The 23,087-nt window shown below is 47.3% G+C and overlaps 1 protein-coding gene across 4 annotated transcripts in view; it reads left to right on the plus strand.

Annotated features, from left to right (window-relative positions):
* Positions 1–23,087, plus strand: part of DGKD (diacylglycerol kinase delta) — a 91,025-nt gene that overhangs the window by 52,383 nt on the left and 15,555 nt on the right. For all 4 annotated transcript variants that reach the window (XM_084780463.1, XM_084780465.1, XM_084780464.1 and 1 more), the window contains 13 exons: positions 10,597–10,701; positions 11,150–11,282; positions 11,994–12,100; positions 12,427–12,552; positions 13,316–13,418; positions 14,027–14,189; positions 16,805–16,913; positions 18,972–19,111; positions 19,779–19,863; positions 20,985–21,079; positions 21,164–21,263; positions 21,342–21,615; positions 22,097–22,258. In XM_084780463.1, the coding sequence (XP_084636589.1) occupies positions 10,597–10,701; positions 11,150–11,282; positions 11,994–12,100; positions 12,427–12,552; positions 13,316–13,418; positions 14,027–14,189; positions 16,805–16,913; positions 18,972–19,111; positions 19,779–19,863; positions 20,985–21,079; positions 21,164–21,263; positions 21,342–21,615; positions 22,097–22,258 (1,702 nt within the window). The remainder of the gene's footprint in view (positions 1–10,596; positions 10,702–11,149; positions 11,283–11,993; positions 12,101–12,426; positions 12,553–13,315; positions 13,419–14,026; positions 14,190–16,804; positions 16,914–18,971; positions 19,112–19,778; positions 19,864–20,984; positions 21,080–21,163; positions 21,264–21,341; positions 21,616–22,096; positions 22,259–23,087) is intronic.

Here is a 23,087-nt window from a genome sequence, read left to right on the forward strand (position 1 = left end):
ACCTACTGCCCAAGGAGGCCTTTTGACTCTTTCTCTTACCCATCTGGCTTATCAGCAGCTCCTTGTGGCCTTTAGAGCACATTTCAGGGTCCAGCCTTCTTCTCTCTGTATTTGGTGCTAGATTGCTGAGCTGCCTGCCAAAGGCTCATGACTGTTGCCCTGCCAGTTTCAGTGGAGTAACCAGAGGAGTGCTGGAGACATGTGTCAGATGCCAGCCTCTGTGAAAAAACAGTTGTACTTTCCATTTCACCTGAAGTAGAAGTTACTGTTCCTATGGTGCCCTCATGGCCTGCCCCCTGTGTCCTGCCTTGTTTAGTTCACCCGTTGGATCTCATCACCCCTTCCCTGTCTTTGTTCTTGAACCACCTGGATACCCCTGCCTGTCATTCCTCTTCCATCTTCCATCCTCTCCTCTTCCATCACAGCATCTCCAGCTGCCACAGTGTGTTCTGTGAGACTCACTTTTGTATTCTAGTGTTTGTCTGCCATAGGGGTCTTACCTATTTGTTCAAATAAAAAATACTACCTACGTTTATTTGCGAGGAGGAAAGGATTTAGAACCCCAAATCAGAGATTAATGTGAGAGGAGGAGATAGAATTTAGAGTTTATTTCTGATTTGGGTGGCTTGGGGCAGTCACTGGCCTTTGAAGGCAATTGGCAAGAAGACCTCAAAGTTCCTTTGGTGTAAGCATGGGACTCCTGAGGCACCTGGCAGTTGATCTGCTGTTTCATGTTGCTTCCTGCATTCCCACTGAAGTGAGCATTGGCCTGACAACTTTCCAGGGAGGGCTCTGCCACCTGTGCACTTCATGAATTCCTCAACCCCACTTACTCCCAGGTCTTTCTCTGTAGGACTTTGCTGGTACAGGCCAAGTGCCTGGCTATTTGTTATAGCCAACAGTAGAGTGGGTGAGCCAGAGAGCATGGTTCACAGTACTGTTGTGCTGACTAAGAGGCTTACTGAGTGCTCACCTACGTGCCCAGCCTTGGTACAGAGAGCACTGGGGCCACCTTTCCTTGAGCGTATGTGCTGAAAGTGAGTCCTTGGCAAGCTGGGAAGCTTAGCAAGATAAGGGAGCAGTTTTAACTTTTGTTGAGACAGACTTCTCAAAAAATGTGTGTCAAGTGGTGTGACACATTTAAGGCCATCATTTGGGAGGCAAAGGCAGGTGGATCTCTGAGTTTAAGGCCAGCCTGTTCTACAGAGTTAGTTCCAGGACAGCCAGGACTATACAGAGAAACCCTGTCTCAAAACCAAACCCAAACCCAAACCCAAACCCAAACCCAAACCAAACCAATCAACCAACCAACCAACCAAACAAACAAACAAAAAGAAAGAAAGAAATGTGTAATGTCATTTCATGTTCCCATTTCAGACCTAGTTGCCATTAGCCATGGCTTCTTGTAAATAACCTTCTCATGTTGAAAACCTTCATACCCCTTTACCAGTTGCCACAGTGAAGAGCTCTTGCACAGCTGTAGAGTTTTACAGGGATGCCAGTCAGCACTGAATCCATCTATGCCCAGAGGACTGCTTTCTCCTGGGGTTCTTTCCTCCTCCCCTTTGTTTCTTCTCAAGACTTCCTTCTGCAACCCCTGTACTACTAGTCTATTTGTTACCGTTTGTGGAGTGTTATGCAGACAGAATCATACAGCATATAACCCCTTGGCTTGGCTTTTTCCATCCAGCATAGTTTCCTGGAGGTTGATTCAATTGTGTGCATCAGTCACAGTTCTTTTTTTTTTTTTTTTTTTTTTGCTGAGTGTATCCCATTGTATGGGTGCTCACAATGCTTGTAATTTATGGAAGGAGAGCTTCAATGACAATGAGGAAGGCTGCTATGACCATCCTGGATAGCTGATGGGTTGTCTGCTTTTCAGTATTGAGTGCTGAGTCTTAGGGAGTTTGCATGTTTAGTTAAAAAAATTTTATTATATTAAAATTTTTTACTATGTAATGCATTTATTTGGGGGAGGGGTGTCATGTGCCATGGCATAGGTATTGTTCTGCATTCCTGGGGTGTTCAGGTACCATGGAGTCCAGAGTGAGTGGGGTCTGCAGGATCCAGGTCCAGCTGGGAATGCCAGGGCTGGGGGAGGGGAGGGGAAAGGAGTTGGGGGGTGGGGAGCCTTCCCCAGGATTTTAGTGTTAGTGTTACAGCTCTCTTAGCTCAGAACTATCCCAATGAAACAGCAACCCTTAGACAGTATTTAGTGAAACAGTTTATGCCCCTTATTTGAGGAGGACAAGGATGTATAAGCCTTGGAGAGTGGGAAGGGATTCCAGGGTGGGTGCATGTCATTGGTTGGTGCTAGGATGCTGTGATGCTCTATTAGTGTCGGATGCCAGGCTATGTGGTGACCTGTGACTTACCTTGAGAATTGTGGGCACGGGGCTCACCAGGCTACATCCTATTCCTATTAGTCTCAGGATGAGATTTTTGGAATTTGGACATGGCTCTGACCTCACTCTAGCTTCATCCCCCACCTCACCCCCTGCCATTGTCACCCAGCCTATGTTCCACACACAGATATGGAGATTAGAGGGCAGCTCAATTATCTCCACTGTGTGGGTCCGTGCATTGAACTTGGGTTTGTCAGGATTGGTGGCAAGCACCTTTACCTGTTGAGCCATATCACTAGTCTACATGTTTTAGTTTTAAAGAATCCCCTGAGCCAGGAGGTGGTGGCCTATGCCGTTAATCCCAGCACTCAGGAGGCAGAGGCAGAGGCAGGCAGATCTCTGAGTTTGAGACCAGCCTGGTCAGTTCCAGGACAGCCAAGACTACACAGAGAAACTGTCTCCAAAAACAAAACAAAGCAAAACAAAAAACAAGACAAAACAAACAACAACAACAAAAAATAACCCCTGTCTTCAAAGTGGCCATGCAATGTTATATTCTAACTGACTGTATGATCTAGTTTCTCCACCTTGTATCCAGCTTTTGGAGGTGGTGTTGCTTGTGAGTGTGTGTATGCATGTGGTTGTGCATAGAAATGGGTTTGTGTAAAGGCCAGAGGTCATCCTTGGGTGTCATTTTGTAGTTTTTGAAACAGGTTGGTCTCTAGAGCACTTGAACCTGGGGTTAAGCTCTTTGTCTCCCCAGTTCTGGGATGGCAAGTGTGGAGCTATCCCCAGATTTTTCTGTGGGTTCTGGCTGTGACTGTGGTCCTCACGCCTGAGCAGCTTTACTGGCTACGCCATCTCCCTAACTCTAGTGGGGACTTTCTTGGACCTGCCAGCACCTAAGCACATTTCAAATATACATTACTAGCTCAGAGGCTTGTCTGTGGTGGGGACTTCTGGGCCTTGGGTGTGCACAGCCCCATCTTCTGCTCCAGTGTCTGCCCTCTGCACTGGTGCTCATGGGCCATGTTTGTGTGCAGGCACCTTTGGCTTGTGTGGTCAGCCGGACCTGACCACTGCTGCTCTGTGGTTTCTGTTACCTACCCACTCCAGGAAGGTATTAGGCCCATGGCAGTAGGTGTTCCTTAGGCTGGGGTGTTTTTTGTTTTGTTTTGTTTTGTTTTGCAGGCTGCAGTGGCTGCCTCTGCCTGTTGGAATCCTACTGAGCCGGCTGCCTGCCTGTTGTCTCGGACCTCTCTGCTCATCCTTAATGGGGCGCTTCTGTGCCTTGGTTCTAATGCCAGAATTTAGTGCCTAAGCTTGGGTTATGTACCCCATTTTGGGCACCAAATATAGTGAGACTTCCTTGGACCAGCCAGCAGATGAATAGACATGGAGGCACTGGGCAGATTCTCAGCTATTCTAACAAGACAAATCCTGGCCTATGTCCCACCATTCTGCCACAAGGCCCGTTACGTCTTTCACTCAGTCCCAGCACCTGTTCCTTCGTCATGTTGACAAATCTTCCTTGTCTGAATCCTCTCGCAGAGACCCTCCCTCAGGCCTGAAGTACCACCTTCCCTTCTCTGCCTAGATATTGACCACCATCTCTTTATTAAGCTAATCAAAAGATGAGGGAGGAAGAGTGTTTACAAAATATGAGGCAGGGGTTGAGCATAAGAATAACAATACCAGCCAGATGTGGTGCATGCCTATAATCCCAGCACTTGGGAGGCAGAGGCAGGTGGATTGCTGTAAGTTTGAGGCCAGCCTGGTCTATAAAGTCCAAGACAGCCAAGGCTACACAGAGAAACCCTGTTGGGGAAGGGGAGTGGGGAGGAGAATAACAATACCAAAGTCCAGATAGTACCTAGCTCTTTGCTGGTTTCGCAATCAACAATTGAACATAGAGAGACAACCTTCACACAGTGCACAAAGGATTACCCCAGCACTAACCCTTGTTGGTTATTATTTCAGCCTTCATGGTATGTAGTGCTCTCTCATCTTACCTTTCTGTGTGCACCTTCCCTGACAGATGAGTTGAATGGCTCGCTGTGCACTAATTTGCTACTGGCACTTCCTCTGTTGTTATTTCTGGATGCAAGGAAGGTAGATTTGCATCCTCCTTGGCTTTCTCTGGACACCCTCTGGTAGCTGGAGTACCCTGGGTATGGCAGGAGTGTGGTGGGTTTGTTCTGTCAAAGGCTGCCTCTTCTCTGGGCCTTGGCTGAAGAGGGACTTTTGAGGTGGTGGGGTTTTATCCTACATGAATGGTGGTGTTAGGTCCTGTCTTCAGCTCTCACTCCAGGACACCCAGATGTTGAGAACTCAGGAGAGCCCACCGTGGTCATCCTGTTTTCCCAAGGCTCTCCAGCCTTTGCTCTCTGCCTGCGATGTTTTCATTGCCTGGAGTTTTCACTCATTTTTCCTTAGGGGAGTGAGGAAAGTTCTATCAGAGTCAGCCGGATTTGCCTTCATGAAATCTGCTGAGCAAGTGGCTCAGCATGTATACCTACCCTGCCTGCTCTGTGCTTTGTCCTGCTCCACATGCCTTGACCTTTGGACATTCTGGGAGCAGGGCCCCACCTTAATGATCGGAGGGCTGTTTCCTGAAATGATTTTGGTGGGTGGTTCAGCCTGATGATGGTACATTACCCTCTAGATCTTACTTCTCTACCTTCTGTTTTGAACTCTTGAAAAGAAGAGTGTGGTCAGGGTGGGAGGGACAGCCAGTTGATGACTTAATGAGGTGTGCATTGATCCTCAGGGCATTCACCTGCAAGGAAGGAATGAGGTGAGTTATCCCCACTGCCCTGACTGAACCCAGAAGAGCTTGAGGTGCATTCTTGTTCTCTTCTTGCTCATTGCCTGCTGCGCTGGGACTGGGCACTTTGCAGTCCCCTTCTGCCAGACAAGAAGGAGCTGTGGAGGTGGAGGGTCATCGTGGATCTTGCTTGCCTGGTCCCTGCCCCCCAGCTGCCTCATTTGCTGTAGGATTTGGAGCAGCCCCATCTGGGTGCATTGGGTCTCCTCTCCTGAGAACGAGGAGTCTTTAGGGCTAAAGAAGTCTCATTGGGCAGATACTGTAAGTAAAACACCCTGTGGGTTGCCTGAGGTTGCATGTGTCTATCTCTATTGGCCAGTGTTGTCATCTGACATCTCCACTGTCTGTCAGCCACAGTGGTGCGGACAAGAGCCTACTTTTAGCTCTGTTTTTCAGAAACTCTTTCCGTGTCTCTAGTGTATCTCCTTTGTTTTGCTTACAGGGCCTTGTGCCTGCTAGACAAGCACTCCACCTCTGAGGCACATCCCCAGCCCTTGTAGCTCATGCTCTTTTCACCCCAGCTTCTTCCTAGACACCACTGTCTGTGGTCCAGTCATTTTCTTAGCTGATTCTTTCCAGCAGCATGCAGGCCTTCTGAGTACTGTGAATGTCTTGAAGCAATGTGCAGCAGTGGCTGGGTGAGACCTGTGAGAAGTGATAGCCAGAATGCCCTTTGTGTCCTGGTGAGGAAGACTCTGTGTGTGTTCCTGTTGGCAGGGCTGCAGCTGCTGGAGGTTTCTCCTTATTTCATGGGAAATCATGCACTTGTCTAAGAGACAGAAGCAAAAGTTCTTATTTAATCAAACAATTTTGGGGGGCGGGGAATAGAATCTTCTTATTTTATAAACTAAGTTTGCCTGGAACTCCTTGCTTCTGCAGGTATTAAAGAATGCTGGAATTAAAGGCTTGTGCTGTCATACCTAAGTCAAATAGAATTGTCTTCCATAGTTCCTTTTCTGGAGCCAAAGCATATATTGTAAATTTAAGGCTGTTTCCTAAGTGGATGGTTCAAGTGTTGGTAATAAATGGTGCAGAAATTGTAAGAAACAGATGTGAAGTATTAGCCTTTACTGATACTACTTTTCCTCTGTACCACACAGCTGCTGTGCTTGCTCTTACTGTATGTGTATCTTGGGAGCTGTGCTGCAGAGGTTCTGTCTTTTCCGAGGCAGTGTGGGTGTTCACTGTATAAACACATTGTAATCACTGTAGCCAATCTACCATCTTTGTATTTGTCAGCACATGAGTGATTCCTTGTCATCTGTCTCTGCGTGCTACTCGGAATAACTATATGTAGTGTGTGGTTTCTCATGCAGGTAAAGGGTAGGGTAAATTTATAGAAGTGCCTCTGCTGAGATAAAAGTTAAACATTTAAAGCTCACTAGATTTTACCATGTGCTCCCCATTAATGTTGTGTTAACTTGTTCTGTCATTGAGAATCACTGTAACCTGCTATCAGACTACGAACTCTGTGAATCTGGTAAGTTAAAAAGCATCTCAGGGCCATGGAGATGACTCAGTGGGTAAGGAACTGACTTCTGCAGGTTGTTCTCTGACCTCCTCAGCACATAATAAACAGATTCAAGTAAAACCAATTTTTGATTCTATAATTTCGATTTGCATTTCTCTTGGGAGGAATACCAAGCAAGTTAAGATCATTTCTGGGCATCTGTCTCCTGCTGTCTCTTGGGCATGTGGTTTTCTTAAAAATTTTTTTTTCTTTTTACATTTATGTGTTTATTTTGTATGTGCTATAGCACATGTGTGGTGGTCAGAAGACAGCTTGTGGGGAGTCAGTTCTCTCTCCTAGGATGTGGATTCCTGGGATCAAACTCAGGCTGTCATGTTTTGCCTTCTCAACTGTCTGTCTAGTCCTCAAAGACGTAGTTTTCTAGGTAGGATTTCTGAGAGTCTGGGCAGACACATGGTTTTCTTTTCTTTTTTTGTTTTTTCTCTTCTTCCATTCATATTCTCTCTCTCTCCTTCATTCCTTCCTTCTTTTTGACAGATTCTACTATGGCTGATCTGGAACTTGGTGTGTAGACCAGGCTGGCCTCCTGTCCATGCCTCAAGGTGCTGGACTTAAAAGTGTCATATCATGCTTGGCTAGATGATTATTTTTATGTTTTTGAGAATTCCAACCTCTATATACTTTTTCTTGAAGCTTAATACACACACATGGGGGGGGGGGGGAAAGCACATTTTGTTTTTGTGGTACCTGTTGACAGGTGGTATGGCCCGGAGAAGAGGACTGTGGGGCCGAGCCAAGTACAGCACTCACATATGAGAGTGCATGAGGGATAGGTACGGACAGGGAGAACCCAGGGTTGTCTGTGCATAGTTCAGAAATATGCTAGAACCATGTCATGAATGCAGGGTCCACATGGACGGTCTCTTGGTCATATCGCTTAGGGACACTGAAGGTGAAGGACATCAGACTCATGCAGTGCTGTCAGTGACTGTGGGAAGTTCAGTGTTTTGCTGATACACACCCTGACAGCGCTAAGATGTGGCAGTGCCATCAGTACCTGTTTTCAGATGAGGAAATGGAAACATGGTTCGGAAAAGCACCTGCTGCAAGTTTGGATCCCAGGACCAAAATGTGGTATTGGTTCAAGGCAGGTTGTGTCCCTGCACTGCTCTCCTGGGGGGTCTGATTACCTCAGAAGAGAAACAGGGACTTTCACATTCAGCTAATGAGGCTAGGTGGGGTTCACATCACTGTCTTTTTTTGGCTTCTTCACTATAGAACATTTATAGGTTTGCAGGAAAGAAGTTCAAACTCAGGTTCCTTGACATGTGTCTGCTAGCTTAGTCTTTGTTCTGCTGTTGAGGCTAAGGAAGTGACATCAACTGATCATTTGATTCATTAATTCAGTAGCTTTAAGCATAATAGCTTTGCATAATTTTCCTGCCAGTATATGCAGGGCTAGATTATGGGAAGGGGCAAAAATCCATTTTCCAGTGTGCGCTGGAATAATGCAGCAGTTTCTCTCATAGTTGTGGAAGTGGTAGGCATAGCATCAATATTAGCAGGAGGTGTAAACTCCATCTAGTTCCCCTCTGTGGTTGCCCTGTGCCTGCTATCCCTTAGTTGTGCAGTGTCAGGTGCATGCTCCTTCTGTACTGTGTGTTAGACTGATGAAATGTTCACCTGTTGAGGCTGTGCTAGAGTGAATCGTTAAAGAGCGTTTTCAGACTCTGAAGAAGTCCAAGAATAATGAGCGGGTCCGTTCCCACCGCTGTCTCTGACCATGTCTGACCACAGGCTGACCCCTCTTTTGGGCCATACACGTCAGTCCTTGTGGCCTGGTGAGCATCTGAGGTGGCTGTAGGTCTATCTTTCTCCAATGTGAGTTTTCTCTGGGTGGCAGCTTTACCTTCATGTTCTTAGAAACTCAGGTTTTGAGCAGACACAGCCAGCCTTGGGGTGTGTGGGCAGTGGGAGGGGAGCCCCTCAGGGTCCCTGGTCTAAGGAAGGCAGTGTTCTTCACCTGTTGTCTCTTGGCTTTTCCCATGCCTGTGCCCATTGTGTCCTCACATTCTTCATTCTGGGAACCCTGGAAACCTGAGAGTGAACAAAGCTTTTATCGGAGACCCAGTTCTGCTCATTCTCTTTGGATGATCCTCAGTTGCTGGAGAGAACACTTCTTTTGTGTGTTCTGAGTTCCAGACGAAATCATAGCACTTGAATGTCATGTTCCTGAATTAGGCCTTCTTAATGTAAATTTAAATAGATAAGATGGGTACAAATCCAAAAGTTAAAAACATTTGATTGTGAAGCCCCACTGAAAATAGGCATTTTCCTAAACTTGTTGGTAGGAATGGGGGGAAAAAAAGTGCAACACTTACAGAAGGGGATTTGGCAATATTTAGAAAAGTTACATATGCATTTACCCTTTCTCAGGGAAATTCCACTTCTAGGAATTTGGCCCAGAGATACACTGTAAAAACAGTAAAAGATCATTTACTCCATGAAAGATCAAAGGATTTAAATAGTGCAGCATTTCCTGTGGTAAATAGGACTGGCTGAGCAGCTGGTGTCTGTATCATGGACTGCTGTGCTCACCTAGGGAAGCCCCAGGGGCTCTGTGCTGTCAGGTGTAGAGGCCAGGATGTACAATTGTGAGAGAACGCAAAGGTGAGAAGTGGTATCTGCAATGTGCTTCTGGGTATAAAGGGAATATACTTTTTTTTTTGTTTGCATGTAGCTTATAAATGGAAGGAAGCTTTTCCTTCCTTCCTTTCTATGTAAGGTAGTCAAAATAGAGGAGAAAGACATTTAAAAAAAAAAAAGACTCTACCCAAACTTTGTTTTGTATAGGTTTGATTTTGGAACCACTTAAATATTTATATTATTATATTACATGTATGTGTTTATGTGCATGCATACATATTGTACATATGTGGAGGTCAGAGGACAACTTGTAGGAGATGGTTTTCTTCTTCCACTGTAGGTCCTGGTGAATGAACTCAGATTATGAGGCTTGGTAGTGAGAGCCTGCTGAGCCATCTTCTGGTCTTGTGTCATTTATACATAAAGTTAAGAGGTTATGACAATTCTGAAAATCCTTGTCACTTTTTCCTAAATGGTTTGTACCTGTTTGCCCCTTCATCTTTTCTCCCACACCTTCAGCAAGTCTAGCTGTCCTCTTCTGCAACCCTGTGTCCCTTTATTAGCTTTTTCTCTTCTGTGAATCTGTAATCTTTCTTCCTCAGAAGGCTTCTCGGTAGTTTGTAAACTCTCCCATATTCTTTTCCATTTGTTGGCTAGCACCAGTTGTGTATTATCACAGCTAAATTGCTTAGTCCCTAACTAGAGAAGCTGGTTGCTGCTCTGTTGCCTTATGTGCCACACATGCTCATGTTAGTTTGGAGTAACTGGATCAGACTTCCTAGGCCATTTAAGTGCCAGCCATTAAGGGAAAGCTCTCTAGAGCAGCGGCTCTACATTCCTGTGTTTGCTTCTCTCTCTGTCTCCAGGGGTTTTTGTTGTCATTGTTGTTGTTTTTAGCTTTTTGAGGCAGGGTCTCTCTGTTATCGTGGCTGTCCTGGACTCACTTTGTAGACCAGGCTGGTCTTGAACACACAGTGATTCACCTGCCTCTGCTTCCCAAGTGCTGGGATTATAAGCGTGCCCCCCCCCCCCCATGTCTCAGGGCTTAATTCTTACGTGTGACAGTTAGTCTTGAGTGCTTACTGAGGTAAGTAGCTGGTGGGTAGCTAATTAAATGTCACTGGCCTTTTGGCTTGGGATTGTTTTCTTGATGTACAGTGATACATGATAACTACTTTTATGATCTGTTCAATGTGCATACCTGAGTGAAATATTTTCCCTATGAATATATACATATACAAATATAGTTGTTGTAGCTGCCAGCCTTGCCCTTGTTCATAGGTACATGGAATGTGTTCTCCTTCTAGGTCATCACTCCCTGTAGGAAGCTCATCTTGTGTGCCGACAACAGGAAAGAAATGGAAGATTGGATTGCAGCACTCAAGACTGTCCAGAACAAGGAACATTTTGAGGTTAAAATAGAAGCATTTGTAAATGGGTGTCTGCTGTTGTCTCCCCTGGCTTTGCTCTAATGCTACCCCCACCCCGCCCCGAGTATATTCCAAGTGGACCCCAGGATATATCTTGTAAAATTGAGTCCCATGCTCTTTCTTTTGTTGGACCTGTCAAGGCTGTGGTCCTGTCCTTTGTAAATATGACTTTCACTGTGGGGTACTTTACGTAAATCACTTTAAGTTGCTGCATTAAAGAATTCCAAAGGGGCACGGTGGCTCACTTCTTTAATCTCAGCACATGGGAAGTAGAGGCAGGTGTATCTCTGTGAGTTTGAGGCCAGCCTGGTCTACAAAGCAAGTCTAGGACAGCCAAGGCTACACAGAGAAATCCTGTCTCAAACAAACAAACAAACAAACAATTCCAAAGGAAAATCTTATCTTTGCCCTCTTTGTATTATTCTTCCAGCCTACCCAATACAGCATGGACCATTTCTCAGGAATGCACAACTGGTACGCCTGTTCCCACGCACGGCCAACCTATTGCAATGTGTGTCGCGAAGTTTTGTCTGGGGTCACATCCCATGGGCTATCCTGCGAAGGTAAGAAAGCTGCATTTGTTACTCTGGTGACAAGTAGGCTTTACTTGGTAAACTATTTGAAATCCTAACACAAGCACAATAAGTAAGCACAGCTCCTTGAGAGTGGTCAAGGGGGAAGTGGTCCCTACCACTCCTTTCTTCCTGATCTTTCCACAGAGGACTCAGTCTTTGGGTGTCCGTTATTACAGAGCTTCTGCAGAGTGGACAGAAAGACTGTAGTAGTGAGGAGATAGACGGGAGGGGCCCTTCCTGGGTTGTATGTTATGGATACAGGAGAGAAAGTGCTCCACAGAGTGCAGGGTCAAGGGAGGGTTTTGGTGGCAGATCAAGGGGCACATAGGGATGCAGCCTCTGACTTATTGCCACGGCTGTCTGATGCTCATTTTGTACAGTGTGCTTTACATTTATTTTAAACGGATGAAAAAAATCCCAAAGAAGAGTATTTTGTAGTGTGGAGTTAGGTAACTTCAGACTTTAGCTCATAGTGCTTTCTGAGTCTGCTTGTCTGCTGGGTAGAGGTGAGGTGTTGTGACAGTGGCCAGCATGGCCTGCCACGCAGCAGCTGCTCGCCCCACTCTCCTCACTGGCTCTACCCATGCTCTGCTGATGCAGGCTGCAGCACCATGTGACTGCCCTCAAGCGCTCCTCACCCTGCAGGAAGGCACCTGTTGAGGATTAAGCTCGTAGGGCTTTGTGTTCCTTTTACTACAGTGTGTAAGTTTAAGGCTCACAAACGATGTGCTGTGCGTGCAACCAGTAACTGCAAATGGACCACACTGGCCTCGATTGGGAAGGATATCATTGAGGACGAGGATGGGGTAAGTCCTGGGGGATTCTGCCTGCGACCTGCACAGCACTCCCTATCTCCTGCCCTCCCTCCTCACTTCTCATTTGAGATGTCACGCTGGGATCTGGGACCTTTGTGGTCACTTGGTCCCAACTTGGTCCTAATCCCCAGAAGTCTGGGTGTCTCCTTCCCAGTAGGTGCTGTGGTATGGGAGGTACTTCACAGACCCTGCTTGTCCCTGCCCACACTGGCCATAGGGAACAGTGTCTCAAAAAGAGCACTTCTGCCCCAGGGTGCCCAGCTAACCCTGGGTTGGAACTCTGGGATGTCTCTAGCATATCCCTGCTTGGTCTATAGATTGCTATGCCCCACCAGTGGCTGGAAGGAAACCTGCCTGTGAGTGCGAAGTGCATTGTGTGTGACAAGACTTGTGGCAGCGTGTTGCGCCTCCAGGACTGGCGCTGCCTCTGGTGCAAGGCCATGGTGAGTGGGCACCACCTGTCCTGCCTGTGGGTGTGTAGATATACCTGGGCTTGGGGCTTTGTTCCTCTCCCTCCTAACTTCCAGAGGCTTTCTGAAAGCTCAGAGCCTTGACTGTCCCACTTGTGCCTGGTCACCCTCACTTTTGACAGTTCTCTTAATTCCTTTCCTTTGACTTTGATCCTGCCTTTACAAGAAAAGTCTATCTTCTTCATGAAGCATCTCAGCAGGTTTGAAGGGATCTTTTGGGGTGGGTTCATTCACTTTTCTGTGAATGAGAGCCGGAACACCTTTGAGGGTCTTCTGAGAGGTTTGTTCTGGGACAATAATTACAGTAGTCAACACCCTCATGCAGGGAGGAAGAGGCACAGTGTGGCTATGGCCTCTTGAACACCATCTCAAGGTATTTAATGTTGAGTCAGTGATTAGACAGCTGTGGTTCCTGTGGCTGGCACTTGGTTTTGAGCCTGTGAATGACCAGGAAGGAGCACAGTCACACGAACGCAGGTTGTCCAGGAGCTCTGAAAGTTAAGTGTAGCTGTGATAGAAGCTGGGGGCTGCAGTTCAGTTTCATGTCTGGCTCCTAGTGAGTGGAATCCCATCTGATTCTCACTTCATCTAGTACAAGGCCAGGAAACGGGAGCAGTTGTCCTACCCTGATGGCTGGCCTTCTTCTTCTTGAGGGCTTTCCAGCTGCTGGGCCAGGGAATTTCTGGTGTGTGTGAAGAGACCGTGACCCCTGGTGAGATGTGGGTTTTTATTTCAGGTTCACACATCATGCAAAGAGTCCTTGGTGACAAAGTGTCCACTTGGCCTGTGCAAGGTGTCTGTCATCCCTCCTACAGCACTCAACAGTATTGACTCCGATGGTGGGTGCTCCATACTTGCTGTGTTCACATGCCCTTTCTCCATGCTGCCTTCTTTACTAGCTCTGGAGATGGGGGTCTTGACAGTTATGAAACGTGGTCAACAAGAGGCTAGGCTCAGCTGTGGAATGGGCAGAGGCCATAGTTGGCATCCTGGGAATTGCTGTAGATTCACAGCTTGAGCCAGCACTTCTCTGGAAGATAGATGCATTTGGCTGTTGAGTGGAGGCCAAGTGTAAAGTGTCCTGGTCTGCCATGAGCTGGAGAGCTGTGCCTGTCACTGTCTGTGGTGGAGCCTAGCTTGCCCACCCAGAGGCTAGCTCTATGTCCAGCTGGACCATGGAGAAGCATGCTGGCAAGGATTGGGGTCTTTGGGGTACATGGCTCTGCCAGCCTAGCAGCAAGAGGAGGAGATAGTGCAGTGAGGGAAAAATCTAGACTCCCTGAGGATGTCAGGTGAGGCAGGGTGCACTCACCTCCTCACACCTGTTGTCCCTCTCTGGCTCACTCACTCTGAATTCTGTCCTCTTGTGCTGATCGTTGGTGCTTATTCAGCCTACAACACGTCGATAGCTTGTAAGGGTTCTTTCCTGTTCCACCCTCACTTCTAGGGTTCTGGAAGGCCACCTGTCCCCCATCTTGCACAAGCCCTCTGCTGGTCTTCGTCAATTCCAAAAGTGGAGACAACCAAGGTGTAAAGTTTCTCAGAAGATTCAAGCAACTGCTGAACCCTGCCCAAGTTTTTGACCTCATGAATGGAGGACCACACCTTGGGTAGGGATTGTTTGAAACATGCCATTCTTGGAACTTAAAATGTTTTGTAGATAAGACATGCTTGTTTTAAAAGGATGAAAGGTAAATTTTTACCTCTGAAGAGTTGGCTCGGTGCGTATGCGCACTGGCTACCTTGCAGAGAACACAAGTTTGATTCCCAGCACTCACAAGGCAGCTCACAACTGTTTATGCCTCTAGTTCCAGGGGATGTAATACCCTCTTCTTGCATCTGTGTACACTGTATCCATGTTGTGAATAGGCATACATTAAATATAAGCAAAACACCAGCATACATAAAATAAAAACAAGTCTTTATAAAGAAAATTTCAAATAGGAAAGAAGTTCAACTGTCCCTTCCAAAATTCCACTTATGAAGGACCTGCTCCAAATAGATGGTAGATGTTTGTGTCCTTCCAGCTTTTACTGCAAAAGCACCACATATATGTGAACATGCATGCCCACCTACTCTAGCTGCTAGTTGCAGAATGTTCACATGCATCGGCTCCTGTGCTTGGGGTATTTCTATGCTGGTGCTTGTAGACCTGCTTTGCTCTCTGTACTGCCTGCTTAGTTCCTAGGAAGTCTTAAGTGAAACCAAGGGGACTTCTCCATCTTGAGAACGCAGTGCTATCTTCATGTAGGTGCAGTGAGATGTGAGGGACATCGGGATCTGAAGCTTCTCATCTGCCAGGCAGCCAGCTATTGTCTTTTCCTTTTGGTTTTGTACTTTCTACACATTTTTAGGAAACATTTGTTTTTCTAAGGTAGGACCCAGAGATTGAAGTGGAAGGTGCTTGCAGTCCCTGCTCCCTGGAAGGAGCTCAGGAGAGGTCCTTTTAGAGCCAGATGATGCTGTAGCACCAGCCTGGCTTCTTTGTGTGCCCATCACTCTTGGGAGCTGGTCCTTCGGTGTCTTTTTGCTGCTCTTGTCCACTTGCTGCACAGCGTGCTGGAAGACAGTCACAAGTGGCCTCCCACAGGCTGTTTACTCAGAGACAGCATTCCTAGAATCCTGCAGGTACTGTTTTCTGAATGGCAAGGATCTGTTCTTTCTGAGGTTGATAGGAACTAGTCTCAGTTCAACAGCAGGGAGATTGAAAGCATCATACCTGCAGCTTTCACTGCGCTGAACAGGCTCAGGTGGCTGTACATGCGCTGCCAGAGATATTGCTTGAAAACTCCACTGTGCTGTGGTAGGCAAACTGCACAGTAGAGCTGGATTTTGACATGCAGGAGCTCCTTGATTGATAGAGTGAGTCTAATAGAGGTAGCATGGGCGTTGGTTTACTTGCTTCTTGTTTCTGGGAAGCACCTGACATCATACAGTTCATTACCTATCTGAGGATTGGTGAACATTTGAAAGATACATGTAAATATTTTTCTCACCACTTGGAAGTCAAATGCAACCGGGTTGCTCAGAACTTAGGTTCAGATCTGAGGCAATGTCCTGTTGTTCTGAGCACTTCCTTTGTGGCCAGCTCCACTAGAGACAGGGTCTGCAAGGCCACTAGTGAAAAGGCAGCATACTTGGATAGTTAGGGTTACATGGTTTGACCCTTGGTCACTTATATGGAGGAAGGCACTGGCTTCCTTGCGATCTGTGATAAGGGTGCCTACGTTAAGCCAGTATTTTAGTGTCTCCAATGTGCTGGCCTCTGGGGGCAGCCAGTGTGCTCACTCTATAATTTTGCCTTCACCTTCTATACACATGTTGGGGACTGGGTCAGACCTTGGGGGAGCTGAGGGCACCAGATATTTGTCAGAGAGGGCTCCAGTTATTTGCTGAAGTATTTGACTCTTCTTGAAAAGGAGGGATAGCAGTCTTTTAATTAGCAAGCCTTTCAACAAAGTGTATGACTGAAGTCTTATTTGAAAGGTTTTGTTGGAAGCTTATTAGGGGAAGGAAGGGCTGGGCTAGGAACATGTCTGAGGAGGGACATATCCGGTGGGAGGCCCTGTAGGACACCAGAGGTATGTATCCTGGTAGAGGTATGAGCTTGGAGCTTGAGGGGTGCACGGTGTATCAGTACCTGTATAGTTCTAAAAGGGAAAGCAGGGATGAAGTCTGCAGGAAGAGTGTGAGAAGTGAGAAGAGGCCGTGGTGGCATATGACTGGGAGGAGGGGCCATGTGACCCACAGGAGCCCAAAAGGGAGACAAAGTTAAGGGAGAGACTGAATTACGTGGCTAGGGGGGCTGTGGGGATGAGTGCTGTAGAGGGGCATAGTGTGGGCATCTGTAGCCAGGGTGAGTGGGGTCAAGGCTCAGGGCAAGCCACCAGATGGGCTGGTGGTTAGTACATGTGTGAAGACAGTGAAGGATAGGGATTCTTGGATTTAGTGTTCGGCTGGGATGTGGAGCTGACATCAAGTGAGACTGTCTTGATACTCTCTGAGATGTGTTATTATCTCCTCCCTGGTTCTGGTTGGAGGAGCTTCTGGGATCTGGTACCATCATCCACAAAAATGTGCGCTGAGCCTGTTGCCTCATAAACCTGGGCTTGGCCTGGTTGCAGGTTTAGCCGCGTGGACCAGGGTGCTTTCCTAAGCTCAGCCCAGACAAACCTGTCATTTGTCTTGGAGTACACTCATTTTTCTGGCTTCTCATTCTCTACAGCTTACGGTTATTTCAGAAGTTTGACACCTTCCGGATTCTGGTGTGTGGCGGGGATGGCAGTGTTGGCTGGGTCCTCTCTGAAATCGACAGCCTCAACCTTCACAAACAGGTACCTGGGTTAAGGGACAGCCCACTGTAATGGATGAATGGGAAGATCAGGTAGGTCAGGCAGCTGTGAAAACAGCATGGCATCAGGCCTTATATGGAGAAGGAGTGTGGTGGCTGTAGTCCCCTAACTTCCCCCTCTCCTGGGAGGTGACATACCTAAATGCTGGGTGCTTCTGGCTTGAAAGGAAAAGGAAGAAAGAATCTTTACCCTCTAAAGTTACAGCTACCGTTCATTGAACCTAATTGCCTAGTTTTTACTAGGCAAAATAAAAATAGGTTATCCTGATTGCTTACTGTGTTCACTGAATTTTCACTCCCAGCCCCCTTTCTTAGTAACCAGTCATTGTGCACACGGTTATGACCGTCGCTCAGGTTGCTTGTGTCAGAATGTGCACAGTTCAGGTGGTATTCACCTGCTAGTCCGTCCTGTACTGATGAAATGGTTCCATACTCTGCTTCATGGACAGCCAGGAGTGGCAGTTCTCCATGGGCTGCAGCAGGAGGCCTACAGGAGCCCCTAGTGCAGGGGCTGGAGGGCTGAGACTGCCCTGGCGAAATCCTGCTTGTGTTCCAGAATCTTCTCTTTTGAGGAGCCCCTTATTTAAATATTTAAGTGCCAAACTGTACTCGTCAGGACTGCTCCAGTTCATATTCCAAGTGACATAGAATCTTCCTTTGTCACGTGGCTTATTCTTTTTATTTTGCCCAACTTTGTAAATAGAAAGTCTTATTTTTTAATAACGATAAAGTCAAACACAGCCTTACAGGACAGACACTTTAAATGAATCCCCTGCTTTTGTCTTGTTTTCTATTAAGGTAATCACATTAAAAAGTTGATGTCTCACCATCATTGTTTTATTAGCACCTCACCTGTCATTAAAGATCATTTTTCTAGCCAGACAGCTGTGAGTTTGAGGCCAGCCTGGTTTATAGAGTAAGTTCCAGAACACCCAGGGCTACACAGAAATCTTGTTTTGAAAAACCAAAACCAAACAAATCCATACTTTTATGTTTTGTAATTTTTCTCTTCTTTATAATTTTTGTTGTTCCTCAGTTTTCAGTGATTTTTGTGTTCTCTGTTTAGTCCTACTCACTAAGTGATACTTTGTGTGTTGTCTGGAGTAGAGGTAGGTCAGGGCTTACTGACAGCCACCAGTAAGTAACTCTAGAAAAGGGAGCAGTGCCCCCTCGTGGTGGGACTGTAGTATACAGTTAGTTTTGTTGACTGGCTTGTGAGTTTACTGTTGCCTTGGTAGGAAGACTGTGAATGTGGTTGTTAGACTCAGTCAAGCTCTGTGAACATTTGTCTCCTATGGCTTCTTTGTGTTTCTCAGAGCTCTGTCAACTCTACCCTGCACCCCTGGGTTCCCCAGACTTGTATGTGGCACTGTTTCTTCTCTTGGCTTCTAGTACGTGCTGTGTGGTGAGACCTTATGGGTCCCAGCTTCATCCCTCATACTTTTTTTTTTCTTTTTCTTCTTTTGGTTTTTCAAGACAGGATTTCTCTGTGTTTCCTCTGCTCAGTCTAGGAGGATATAGCAGGGCTGGGGTCAATTTGAGGAAGCCACCAACTGATAGGTAAATGTGTGCAAAGATTAGGTCTTGTATGTTCAGACTGCTTTAGCATGGCTTTTGATAGGCCCTAGAGGTCACAGGGGTGTGGAATGGTGGGAGAGACAGCTATTGGAAAGTGAGTTTGGCCTCACTGAGTGAGATGCAGAGTGGGTGGAGACATATTTGGGGAGTTACAAACTGACTCCTCAGGTTTGAATACTTCAGTGTCTTTGGGAAAGGAGGGGTAATAGAAACCAGGGACCCTCAAGGGTTGTCAAGGCATGTGAAGAAGTGAAGAAGGGCTGGGGTCCTGGCATTTGCTATTGATCCCAAAGCCCACCTGTCCCCTCTGGTGGGCTCTGCTGAGAATGTACAGGCTACACATGTCAGATCAGACCTCCTGCACTTCCTGTGGCCACTGATGGCATTGGCAGGGTTGGTCTTGGATGGGTGTGGTTCTTAGACTTGGTGTCAAAGTTATACGCTTTCCCACTGTTTCCACCAGTGTCAGCTAGGTGTGCTGCCCCTGGGGACAGGGAACGACCTGGCCCGTGTTCTTGGCTGGGGCTCTGCCTGTGATGACGACACCCAGCTCCCTCAGATCTTGGCGAAGCTGGAGAGGGCCAGTACTAAGATGCTGGACAGGTGAGTGGGGCGGTCAGGACATGGGAATGGCAGCTGGGCCAGGAAGCATTGCTCACTGTGACCAGGTTTCTTAGTCTGAGACCAGTGAGGACAGGACCATGGGCCTTCTGAAATGACTTATACAAGCTGGACCTGAGCATATAGTTCTTTTTCTGATTTTTTTTTTTTAAATAATAGATTCTGACAAGGACAAAAGCAAACAAAGTAAAAAGTGTGCTGTACCCTTCCAGGCCATCTTTTGAGGCCACTCTTGCACCCATCAGGGTTATAGTGAAGGTGACCACAGTCTGACGATCTTGGTTCAGGGTCTAGTAACGATCTGCAAACTGTTTCTCATCACATACTTGAGCAATCCCATGTTCTCACTTTTCTGTCCCCAGAGTGAGCATAGGTAGTTATCTTTTAGAGCGTAAAACTGTGGCCTCCTTGGATGGGACATTCCTGTTTCTGAGGGGTCAGGCCATTCTGTCTCAGTTACAGTGAGTTTAAGGCTAACTTGGGTCACACTAGCCCTGGTCTCAAAAAACAAACACCAGAAAAAGAAGTCAGAATAGTACTAAGATCAAGGTACCAGACCACATTGGAGCAGTGAGGGGTTGGTTCTGGAAGGTCCTCAGATGGGTGCTGGTGCGCAGCCTGCAACTGAGCTGATTTTGGACCTGTGCAGGTGGAGTGTCATGGCATACGAGACCAAGCTCCCTCGGCAGGCCTCCTCCTCCACGGTCACTGAGGACTTCAGCGAGGACTCAGAGGTACCACCGCCTGCTTGCTCTTGCTCTCTCTGTCTTATAGTGTTGGGCATGACAGTAGGATCTTACACTTACCACTGAGCTGCGCCCCAGCCCACCACATGCGATCTTCATGTACTCAGCTTTTTGTGTGGTCCTGAAGGAGTACAGCAAGAATATTGGGCTGGGTTTAGGCCGAACAGGCTCAATCCTAGGGCTTCATGGCCATTTGGGATTTCCTAAGTTGTCACCAGGATTTGAGGGACTTCCCTGTGCCTAATCCTGTCTGTTGTCTTACACTCCTGACTATAGCTCAGTACCTACTGCAGCCTCCCTCCTGTCTGCTTCCAGAAGTCTCCATGCTTGTCTTTTTGTCTTCCTCTTCCTCCCTGATATCAGTACCAGTGTTTTGTGCTGAGCACTGGCCACTCCATGGATTTGCTCTAAGCTCCTGAGGGGTGGGACTTTGTCTTATGCTCTGACTGCAGTGCTGGGTGCATGTTGTGTTGGTCCTGCTGGGTGACTGGTCTGCCAAACAAGGGGTAAAGGGCAGCAGCAGTCAGCAAGGAATGCCAGTCTTGCTTTGCATGGCTTCACAGGTGGGGAATGGCCAGTGCTTTTGTTTTGAGAATATTTGTACAGAGCCTAAGAAGTGCTCAGGAAAACATCCGTGATTCTGACACAGATGGTTTCTCTTTGGCCTGTGGGAAGGCTTGCTGGCCATGGGGAGGGCAGAGAACGGTAGAGCTCTCCTATTGGTGGGTAGAGCTGAGTAAGGCTTCATTGGCAAAGTTCCTAGTCAGGTAGAAAAGGAAGCTTGCTCTGACTGGCCATTCAGGGAGCTGGCCACTAGCATGTCACTGGAGGTAGACTGGTGTTACATACTAGGGCTTCCAGGCTTGTCTCATTGTCCTGACTGAAGAGGCGTGGACTGTGTTGGATCTGACAGGTTTTGTTTCATTCAGACTCATTATTTTAGTCTGGTTGGTGAAGCTTTGGCCTTGTTCCCACAGTAGTGGGCAGCCCTGCTAATGTTTGGCTATGGACTGTTGTCTTAGAAGATGGACCAGAAGGGCCCAGGAAAACTAACAATGCACTTGCAGTCGATTGTGAGACTAACGGCCCCTGCTTTGGTATGACTATAGGTGCAGCAAATTCTCTTCTATGAAGATTCAGTTGCAGCCCATCTTTCTAAAATCTTGACTTCCGACCAGCATTCGGTGGTGATCTCATCAGCCAAGTGAGTGGCAGGCCTTCAGGGCTTCAGAGAGGCAGCAGGGATGCCCCCCAGGATCCTATCCCAGCTGCCTTTTGTTTCCTACAGAGTGCTCTGTGAGACAGTGAAGGACTTTGTGGCTCGGGTAGGCAAGGCCTATGAGAAGACAACAGAGAGCTCACAGGAGTCGGAGGTCATGGCCAAGAAGGTGGGTTCCTGGGCACAGGGTAGGTGGAGCAGCAGGTGTGGAAGAGCTTGCTCTCCATGCCGTTTTTCTCCTTTCTAGTGCTCTGTCTTGAAAGAGAAGCTGGACTCTCTCCTCAAGACCTTGGATGATGAGTCTCAGGCTTCATCCTCTTTGTCCAACCCACCTCCAACCATTGCTGAGGAGGCCGAGGATGGGGATGGATCAGGAAACATCTGTAGCTCTGCTGGGGACCGGCTGGTGGGCTCCTCATGCCCCTCCCGGCCACAGATCTTCCGGCCACGGGAGCAGCTAATGCTGAGAGCAAACAGCCTGAAGAAAGCAATTCGCCAGATTATAGAGCACACAGAAAAAGGTAATGGGTCTCTTAGTCACCAGGTAGCACCAGAATCCTTATGGAGCAAAGTCATTCTGCCCCAAGGACTTCCTCACATAGGATACTTCTCAACCCTATACCATCCACACCCTCCTGTCCTCTCTCACTGCCTTAGACAACACGTCACACTGCACCCCTCCCTCATACCTTACTAACTCTGAGTAGATCCACCTCTTCTCACTTTGGATCCTGTGGTCACACCCCACCTGGTCACTGGTGTGGCCATGCTACCCACTCTTCTGCTATGGCCTCTGTGTTATTCTCTTCACCTCCACATCTTCCTGTTAGCTGGGATGCACAAGTGCTAGTGCATAAACTGAGCTAGGACCCTGGACTAAGGTGTGCTGTGGGGAAGATTCTGGGTTTGAGCCTTGAGCCTTACTGCCATTAAGAAGAGAAAACCTATAGCATCCTTACCCTTACTGGCACAGTCTTAGCAAAAATGTTCTTTCTTTACCAGCGGTGGATGAGCAGAATGCCCAGACTCAGGAGCAGCAGGGTTTTGTCCTGACCCACTCAGAGTCTGAGGAGAAGAAGGACCTGAAAACTGACAATAGGGTGTGCCTACCATCTGCCCATAGTGAGAGCTGTGTGATTGCCAAGGGGAGGAGCCACCGAAAAGGTATGGCTGAGCTTTGGTTTGGGTGATACTTGGTGAGCTTATCATGGACACTTTTAGGTGCTTTTTCTCTTTGCTCTGGCCATTTGAGTAAATTGATATTCCCACCTGTGGCCTACATCTGTGCCTCCTTCATGCCACTGAGATGTGTGTAGTAGAGGCATGTGTGCTGTATCACCTGCAGGAAACTGGGCCTCCTCTGATGAGGAGCATCCCTGTCCTCCCTGGGTGTCCCCAGAGCCTTCCTACAGCTGCTCAGAAGTGTCTAGCAAAACTGAGACCTTGATTCCCCTCAGAATAGACCCCAGCAAAGGTCTTCAAAAGGAAGGGCTCTTCCCATCAGCCTGTCCTGGCACCATGGACAAGGCAGGGCATCTTCTAGAGTAGACATAGTATTTTTTGTTTTTGTTTTTTGATGATTTATTTATTCTGTTTTATGTGATTGGTGTTTTGCTTGAATATATGTCTGTATGAGGGTATCAGATGCCAAGACTGGAGTTAAACACAGTTGTGAGCTGCCATGTGGGTGCTGAGAATTGAACCTGGCCCCAAGTAAACACAGTGTTAATTAGAATCAGAACTCTTTTGCCTTCTGTATCAAAACTGTGCTTAGAGATCAGCTTTCTCTACCCTCACATTGGTGCCGGGTCTATGTCCCTTCAAGATGAATCCAGGCCCCCAGTGTATGTGTGAGTACTTTTCCGCTACCTTTCCTCAGGGACTCTTCATCGCATACACTTAACAGCTGGCTGATGAGTGGCTTGTAACTCTCCTTATCCTCACGGCCCTCCTGCCCATTTTGTTGTCACTCCTTTCAGCTCTGTTGTACTTT

The sequence above is a fragment of the Acomys minous genome, assembly GCF_964271855.1.
Source record: "Acomys minous genome assembly, chromosome: 4".
NCBI classification, from domain to species: Eukaryota; Metazoa; Chordata; class Mammalia; order Rodentia; family Muridae; genus Acomys; species Acomys minous.